This window comes from Cyprinus carpio, chromosome A14, assembly GCF_018340385.1.
Source record: "Cyprinus carpio isolate SPL01 chromosome A14, ASM1834038v1, whole genome shotgun sequence".
In the NCBI taxonomy this organism is placed as follows: Eukaryota; Metazoa; Chordata; class Actinopteri; order Cypriniformes; family Cyprinidae; genus Cyprinus; species Cyprinus carpio.
This window is the reverse complement of record NC_056585.1, coordinates 21,501,053-21,509,670: the sequence shown is the minus strand read 5'-3', so window position 1 is coordinate 21,509,670 and position 8,618 is coordinate 21,501,053. Positions and strand designations below refer to the sequence as shown.

The window sequence follows — 8,618 nt, the reverse complement described above, 5'->3', positions numbered from 1 at the left end:
GAAACAAACCATTCACTCACCTCAGAATGCCTATTTGCCTTTCAGGATGCTGTGTTTTTTTCCCAGGCCACCCTGCTGAGCTGTGATGAATATGGAACAAAGTGGCCATCCCCTCAAATACAGTACTATGTTGTTGTCATCTCAGTCATGACCCCTGTTCCCATCCCTCCTTGTCTCTTATTTTACTGACCTTATATGGATAGAATCAGGTTGTAATCTAGTGCAGCCCTTTGGTTTATCCACTTCAAAACCCCAGCACTGATCCCAGTCTGCTCCACTCCACAAAATACCTATTTCCTTTTAGCTTAAGGATTCCACTTGCGCATGACAAAGACCAGGAATGCGCTGTTACTTCATCAGAAAGAACTGCCACACTCTCCGTCAAGCTACAGTAACTACTGACTTTCTGGCACTAGTTTATTGGTTTTCTTTTACAAGACAGGTCAGTATCGCTGACATCATTATTTGATTAAGTTAAATTATTACAAAGAATCATTCAGTAACACTGAATCAAACATTAAATGTCGAAGCAGAAAGATTGCAAGACACACTCCAATTACCTTTTATTGTTTTATTTAAAATTTTGAAAATCTTTTGAGTCTTGGGTTTCTTAGATAATGTTATACATATTTTAGGATATTTAAGTGTGGAAAAACAGTAAAGCACGTTATGTTAAAACCACAATCATGAAAAATGTACCTAGAAAAACATTTTATGGCAACCTATCAAGAATTCATTTAGCACCAATGATTATAAGGTTGACCATAAATGGTGGCAAAATTAAGTGTGATTCATCCTTAAGATATCTTTAACACCTAAAAAGTTTGCAATGAAAGTTCCTTCTGCTTTTTATTGGCTACAAGCTGCCAGCCCTATGTAAAGCACCCTGGGGAAGCAGCTACTTCACTTTGGCAGTCCAGCTGGCCTGCTGTTAACTGCACCTCTCACCTTGGTGTTAGAATGCATGCTGTTCTGTTCCCAAAAGGGATATTTCCTCTTTTTGATTGAAAAAATGCAATGCATAACAGGTGAATAGGTACCAGGGATTGGTTTATTTACAATGATGGAATGCATTGCACTTCCTGCATTTTATGTTGTCTGACTGTTTATTTGCGGTTATGGCCTATTTATTTGCTCATTCTAAGAACATGTGAGAACTAATTTGCTTTTGATATGTCCGATCTACAAAGTGTACTGTTGTAACCCCTGCAATGCTTGTAACCTACACATGCAACCATTTGCTTATAATTAAACATGCACAATATATTCAACATGGTATGTTTCTGATACATTTATGTTATAGAGCCTCAAAAGTGCAGTTATGTACCAATATATGTCCTAGTTATCTGAAAGTTTTGACATTCACATCTTTGGTGATGAGGCACTTCCTCTATACAAAGTTACAGGAAACAGAAAGCGCTGAGAGCCTGCTATTCTGTGTCAACAGTATCATCACACTCAGTGTTAGACCACTAGCCACAAGCAAGACAAGCGCCATACAATTTTCAGCAAAGCTGTATACTTTAATAGCCAGCGTCATAGATTCTTAAACAAAAACTCAACAGCAAGAAACACCTGCAATTGTAGAACAGTCAATTTACACCGTATTGGAGAAACAACCATTCCAATCACAATGAGTTTTGAAAGTGTACCATCCAAGTCAGAGGTGATGGGCTGGAACTCTGGAAACTTGGCGGATTATCTTAAAAGAGTGAGTATGTGAAATTCATCCTATTTTTCTTTTGACAAGCCACATCCAAATTAAATGCATTAAAAAACATCTGTCAACCTTACAAAGCATATCATGTAACCTTCGTGTTCTGTTAATTAGGCACAGTTCTTTTCCTCACATGTGACAGATTATTATTTTTTTATTTTTTATAATGATGCCCTTGACATTAAAATGTCAAATGTGACTTTGAATACTCTTTGAGTGGGTAATCTTTAGAGATCTTTTTTACAGTCACACTTGTTCTTCAGTTGCAGCACTTCAAGTGTGGCTGATTGACTTCCATGCAATGTGGTTTTCTGAACTGTCTTTTTGAGAGTTGTGTAAAGTTTCTAATGAACTCAGTTAATTTATTGCCTTGTTTTGCAATCATTTGGTCAAATGCACTGTCATGTCAAAACTGTCCAAAACACATGTAATTAAAAAAAGATAGATAGAAACTTATTGTAAAAAATCTGATTTAAAGTCAATTATAGTTGATTTAGTTTATATAAAATTCTAAGCTTTATTTTATCTTGGATTAACACATTACTGTAGTATCTGTCCGTTTAACACAATATAGAGTGTTCATCAAATGTGAGTGACCTAGTTTAGTAAATGCAAAGTGTAACTGCATATCTGTTTTCAGTCATCACACCTTTTTTTCTGTTTTCAGTTGAAACTGTTGGGGTGTGACAGAGTGGTGAAAAAAAGCAATATGAGTGGTGCAAGATTCTTGGTAAATTAGTTTTTTTTTTCTCTATGACAAATACACTAAAACGCAGACCTTACTTACCATCAAAACAGATTTCTGTGTGCACCAAACCATCTGTTGTTTGACTTCTTGTGCATACAAAAATCTTACTGGATTATTACAACTAATGGCAAAAAGAATGTTTGGTAATTTAAACGGAAATCCTACTTGCACACTAAAAAAAGACCTTCTTAAAACATTTTTTGGTGAAAAATCAAACAGACTTTCACAGAGCACTGTATAAAACTATGCTCAGACAAGCCAAATCACAATATAGAACAAATAATTCCTGTTTCTATCTTGTTTAGAATATGACTGATAAGGACTTTAAGAAGTTCCCCGCAGCACATATACCGTAAGTTTTAAGCTCAAAACCAAGAACAAAAATCTTACAGAGAAAAAAAAGTGTATAAACTAATATAATGCCAAAGTGCATGTGCCTTCTGGCTCTGCTATGTCTGATTTGGCAGATGCCTTTATCTACAGCAACTTGCATTGCAAGGCTGGAAATTGAATTTATTAGAAGTGTACATTTCTTTAGTTCATTCCATGGGAATGCCTTGCATTGCTGTCACAATGCTCTATAGTCTTTTGGGCTACAGAAACACTAATATAGACTATAGCAACTGTCCAGTAAAAAACACTAAAGAGCCTGCAGATAGAATTCTAAGTGAAAAGTCACCACATTTACACAAAGTATATGTAAATAACACTCGCCTTCAAATATTGGTGGGGGGGGGGGGGGCTTTTCTCGTTACATTGTTCCTATATTTATTCTTGTTACATTGTTCTATATTTATTTACTTCTGTTTTTCTATTTGGAATTTATCACAAAGATCTGCAGAGATATTAATCAGAATACCAAACAAAAGAAGGGTCTGTTTCATAGGTAAGTAAGATCATGCTTTAAAACGCTTCAGAAATCCATTACTGTTATCTCTGTAAAACAAAACTGAGCTGTCTCTGCTTGATTGAGAATTTGCCATTTTAAAACCTTTGCCTTGCCTAGATCAGATCATCGGATGCCTCCAAACCAAGGTAACACTTGTACATTTACATAAACAACTGTTTACACTACTTTTAACTCATTATGCGCAAAACCTAAAATGTCTCATAATGTCTCTATATTATTTTCTTTGAAATAATGTAGAACCTAATCCAGGGGGTTGGGATTCTGATGAATTTGTAAGTCCCCATGTTATATTAAAAAAATAAATTCTCTCACCACTCTTTTTAGGACTTATTAGGATTAAATGCAAAATGTGCATTTATATTTCTAGGACCAAGAAGGAAGTGACAACGACTATGAGGAGCCAGATAATAATGAGTGTGAAGACAATTACATATGTGCAGCATCATGTGATAATGAGGAAGACGTGAATACTGATGATGACTATGAACCACCTCCTACTGAAACACCTTCTGAATTACCGTCTCACTTTCGTGTTGCCAAGCCTCTTGGTGATGGTGATTATTTAGGTAATTCACAATACTAACACAAATCACTAAATGGATATAAAGTAAAGAATCCATGTATTTCAATTAGTAAGGTTCACTCACACATTCTGTCGTATGGTGTTGTGTAGACAGCGGCCCACGTGGTTCTGCAAGACCACCCCAGGACAACAGGTCAGGATCTCTTCCCAGAGGGCTTTTGAATGTAAGTAAAACTCTTTTTAGTATAAACATATCATAATGATTCTTTTTACTGTAAATGCTGTAACTGCAAGGTCATGCATAAGATGACTGTCTTTACTTTCAGACCCCTAAGCCTCCATCACGACCGGATCCCTCTCCACACAGGCCTTTCATTCCCTCCAATCAATGTGAGTGAGTTCAATTTAAATTCCCTCTAATATGAAAGCATGATCTCTGAATGTTCTGCAAATCATATCCACAGCCAAACCTAGTGTGCCAAAGGTAGATCGGAGTAAGAAACCTGGCTCATCTGCACTGCCAAAACAAAATATCAGCAAATCAGGTACCACTCAGGTTTAATTTGAAATCTTCTTTAAACCTTTTGTATTGTATGGTCATATCACTAAACGTTTATTTATTTTTTTTAAATTTCATTTTTATACTTACAGAAATAAAACAAAACACCTTACCAATGGCTTCAAAATCAGCAACTTTACCCACACAAAGGTATGTATCTTTATCAAAAACTTGCATTGATTCCTATAAAGTAAAAGAGCAGTATAGAACCTAAATATTTTTCAATCTCCAACACAGACATCACATTCAACAGAGGGATGAGTTTCCTCCTCCACCTGTAGAAGTGAATGTGATGATGGGGCAGGTGAGCACAATCACATTACCTATAATAAATATGACAGCAAGCATCTCACAATCCCACAAACCACCAATGAACTTAAAGCATGCAGATGGACTGAACAACCACAAGATGGCAGTGTTGTTACACGTGGTCCCGTGGTTTCCTTTACAATGACTCTAAACAAAAGAATCACAAGCCCAGTATTGCTAACTCACCTTGTGCATTATTTAAAATCATAGAAACTATAAAATATATTTCCTGCTGTAATAATGAAAGTGAACACATACTCGTCCACAGTGTAAAGGCTGATTGTTTTTATGCACTCAGGACATGGATCGACGGTGGTATGTGGGGCAAATGTCACGAGCACAGGCCGAAGTCTCACTAAGACAAATGAATGCAGTGAGTTCCACCACTAAAGCCATAGAATGTTTTAGAATGATCTAAAATACACCCCTGCCTTCAAATAATTCTTATAAATTGTGAATAAAATAAGCTTTTATGAGAGAATTAATTTGTAATTTAAAAAAAAAAACAGGCCTTTCCTTTGTATATGCGGAGAAAGAAAACATAGATAGCAAAAAATAGAGAGAGCAAGTGTATGAAGACAAACACATACTTAGTGCTGAACATTATGTCTTTTTTAGGATGGCAGTTTCTTGGTGAGAGACAGTTCAAAGGGCTGCACAGAGCAGCCATACACGCTCATGGTGCTGCACCAACAAAAAGTGTACAACATCCAGATCCGTTTCCTTGGAAACAAAGATGGATATTCCCTGGGCACAGGCCTAAATGGTGTCGAGGTAATGGCATCTGTTCATTCTGACAGAAACGTCAGTCATGAATGATATCCTTATTAACCCTGTAAAGCCTGGTGTATAAAACACTAGTCAGAAAAATCATGGAACAGTTTATTAAACCTTTAGACAAAACGATTTTTTTTAAATTTTATTTTCAGTATTCAGTATCAGGCGTTTATGTCTCATATAGTATGGTACATTAATATAGGACAATATGAAGCTTATACTTAAGGTGGGAAAAATGCCTCAGTTTTAATCAAAGGCCCAAACAGAGCAAAAATGAGCAATTTGGTGCAGTTGCTGACATTTATATGATCAAAAAATAAGATAAAATTCTGATAGCTTGTAATGTAATTCAGTGAGATCTTTATAACATAGCATAATGCTTGCATAAAATTATTAGTTTATTAGTTTCATAAGCTTATTATTAGTTTCATAAGCTCTGGGCAAAACATAAAATGCAAAACGATACAAAGATGATTAAGAGACATGCAAATAAATGTTCCTCATATGCCCAAGAAAACAAAATTTAATCGCTGTCAAAAATGCTATTTATTATTACAATACACAGTGAACTTTTCATATCAGCAGACAATTTCCCATACAAAATATCAAAAGCACAGAATCACCTAGATTTTCGGTGGTGTAACAATTTATTCATAAGCAATATTTTCATCAGTGTTCTATCAGCTTTTACATACTTAAATCGGCATGTTTTTAATATTTACCCCAGGATTTTATAAATGCCAATACTTTTTAATTGTATGCATCATCTTTTATGTCAAATAATTAAAACATAAAAATAAAAACACCAAAATTATGCTAACAATAAATTAATTGAAATTATGCTCATTTGATTTGACTGCAGGAAATAATGTCATGAGATTAGGGTTTTAAATAAAATCTTGAATATACATATATGTTGGGGGGAAATGCATACTTTTAAACACAAGACTAAACCACCAGTAGGTGGCGGTAAGGCACTTATTCCTTCAGAACGCTGAATCAATAACAAAAACGCAGTGTTGCTTGGAGAATGTGCAATTCTTCTGTTCTGATCTTTGGAACTATTTTCGGTGGTGAAATAGAACAAAACAGTCAAAATGGTGTCTAAAATGTAACTTAACTTAGCTAGCTAGTTCGACCTGTATTTTTATTTTGTTATTTTTTTATTCTGCTACCGCACTTCTCTCTGATGACACATTAACTACTGATGTTCAGTCAGACTGGAAAAAAAATTGTGTTAATGTGACCAAAAATATTTAAAACCCACTGAATCTGAATTTAAAACATTTTAAGGCCTTTTTTTAATAGGAAAACTTTAAGACATTATAAGCCTTTTTAAGGACCCGCAGACACACTGTGAAGGTGACATTTTTGGAATAATACTTTAAGGTCTTTTACTTGTTTAAAAAGTATAAATTACCAGTCAGATGACAGAAGGCATGTAACAGATTGTGTACAACAGGTTTTGATAATTTAGACGTCTTGGAAAGTTGTGAATCAAAAACACATCAGTAGGCTTTATATAGGGTTAATTAAAAGGCTTTATAGGGTTAAAGTGAGGATTGTGTTTTAGATGATCAGCTGTGGTGATTTATATTGGTTTAGTGATATTCCCTCAATTAATCGACTGTATGTGTGTCCCAGAATTTCTCCAGTGTCATGGACATGATTGCACATCACATGAAGACCCCACTGATTCTGATAGACGGAATGGAGCGTGGATCAGGACCTAATCGTCAGTGCTGCCTCATGTACCCGGCAGGTTTCTGAACCCATAAAGCAGAAGAAGAATCTATGTAATGCTGACTGGATTCCAGTGTCAAACAGAGTTACATGGAATTCAGACACTTTGTCTGGTGAAATGCAACAATTTTAAAGTTAGCAATCAACACCTGGGGCCGGTTGCATAAACCTTTTTAGCTAGTCATCTAATTTTTTTTTCTTTAAGACTGGTTAGAACTTTTTAAGTCAGTTATAAAAAGGGAGAATGGTGTAATTTGAATCCAAAAAGTAGGTCTGATTACCTCTTGGAAAGCTACTAGTTGGTCAAACTAGTTCTTAAGACACAGTCTTAACATAGTGTTGTTTATGACTTGTTTATGCAGCTGGCCCCTGGATATGTAAGTATTGCAATATGAAGTCCATGACTAAATTAATAAATCATACTCAGTTTAATTCGATCCAACAAGACTGTCTACACTTTTTAAATTAAAAATAAATGTTTAAACACTTTCGGTGTTAAAATCGGTGTTTCGGTGTTAGCTAGAGGCAATTTTACTTATTATTTTACAATTTTACTTACTCTTAAAATGTACATTTGTCTGTTCTAAATTAAATAATCCTAATGTTTTTTAATGTTTGAACTGAATGTTTCCTATTAAATTGTGAAGTTTAAGTGAAAAAGCACTTCTCTTGAGTTACATATTCAGTCTTCCATCGTCTGTTGATGGTTTAACCCCGTTAGGGTTTCCACGTCAGTCTGGAGACAAGCCATTTTATCAGGGTGTGTGAAACACACGGTCAGGTTACACTGCAGCAGCTGGATCTTCACTGAAAACAAAAGGTGTAGTGGTTGAACATACAGCAAGAAGAACACAAGAAGACACCCTCTGATTTCATTCTGACTGACTGAAACATAACCAGCACCAACAGGTTGTGTGTTTACTGTAGACAAAGTACATAAATAGAAGCATTCTGTTATGTATTATGCAAAGGTTACTGCTAACGTACACCCAAAGGGAAAATCTATCAGCTCATTATCATTTTACAGTAATCAATCTAAAATGCAGCTACAGCAGGTCTAATCCACAAGTAACTGCTGCAATATACAACTATATTTAGTTCTACTTAACTGGATATGCAGGGCTCAGCAATAGATGTAGCTAACATGTCTCTAACAAATATAATGGCTATATGACATCATAAAACTCATTATTGACAGCCCTGGAGGATTTGCGGGATGTTCTGAGTGTTGATATGTTTGTGTTAGCATTGACGGCGGGCACAGATTAATGTCTTAGCGTTGACTCCTCGTTAACTGCCACCCTTGGCAAGGGTGCCATGTTTTCCTCGAAA

The 8,618-nt window shown here is 35.5% G+C and overlaps 1 protein-coding gene across 3 annotated transcripts; it reads left to right on the top strand.

Annotated features, from left to right (window-relative positions):
• The first annotated feature begins 243 nt into the window (after positions 1-243).
• On the top strand, positions 244-7,946 carry LOC109055418 (lymphocyte cytosolic protein 2-like). 3 transcript variants are annotated; one of them, XM_042770208.1, is made up of 15 exons: positions 244-391; positions 2,385-2,447; positions 2,771-2,817; positions 3,286-3,351; positions 3,472-3,500; positions 3,613-3,647; positions 3,743-3,941; positions 4,049-4,122; positions 4,225-4,288; positions 4,363-4,443; positions 4,550-4,607; positions 4,695-4,761; positions 5,065-5,139; positions 5,385-5,540; positions 7,188-7,946. In XM_042770208.1, the coding sequence occupies exons 1-15, from the start codon at positions 341-343 to the stop codon at positions 7,311-7,313; spliced, it is 1,191 nt and encodes a 396-aa protein (XP_042626142.1). In that variant the 5' UTR covers positions 244-340; the 3' UTR covers positions 7,314-7,946. The 3 variants fall into 3 exon arrangements, with proteins under 3 accessions (XP_042626142.1, XP_042626141.1, XP_042626143.1); XM_042770207.1 differs by lacking the exon at positions 244-391 and adding an exon at positions 1,437-1,711; XM_042770209.1 differs by lacking the exon at positions 244-391 and adding an exon at positions 1,438-1,715.
• The last annotated feature ends 672 nt before the right edge of the window (positions 7,947-8,618 follow it).

Excerpts from the sequence above, each read along its gene's own strand:
- LOC109055418 (XM_042770207.1), top strand. The coding sequence starts at position 1,634 with ATGAGTTTTGAAAGTGTACCATCCAAGTCAGAGGTGATGGGCTGGAAC. Across the intron at positions 3,942-4,048 it reads TGGTGATGGTGATTATTTAG|ACAGCGGCCCACGTGGTTCT; the intron begins GTAATTCACAAT and ends GGTGTTGTGTAG. Across the intron at positions 4,289-4,362 it reads TTTCATTCCCTCCAATCAAT|CCAAACCTAGTGTGCCAAAG; the intron begins GTGAGTGAGTTC and ends TCATATCCACAG.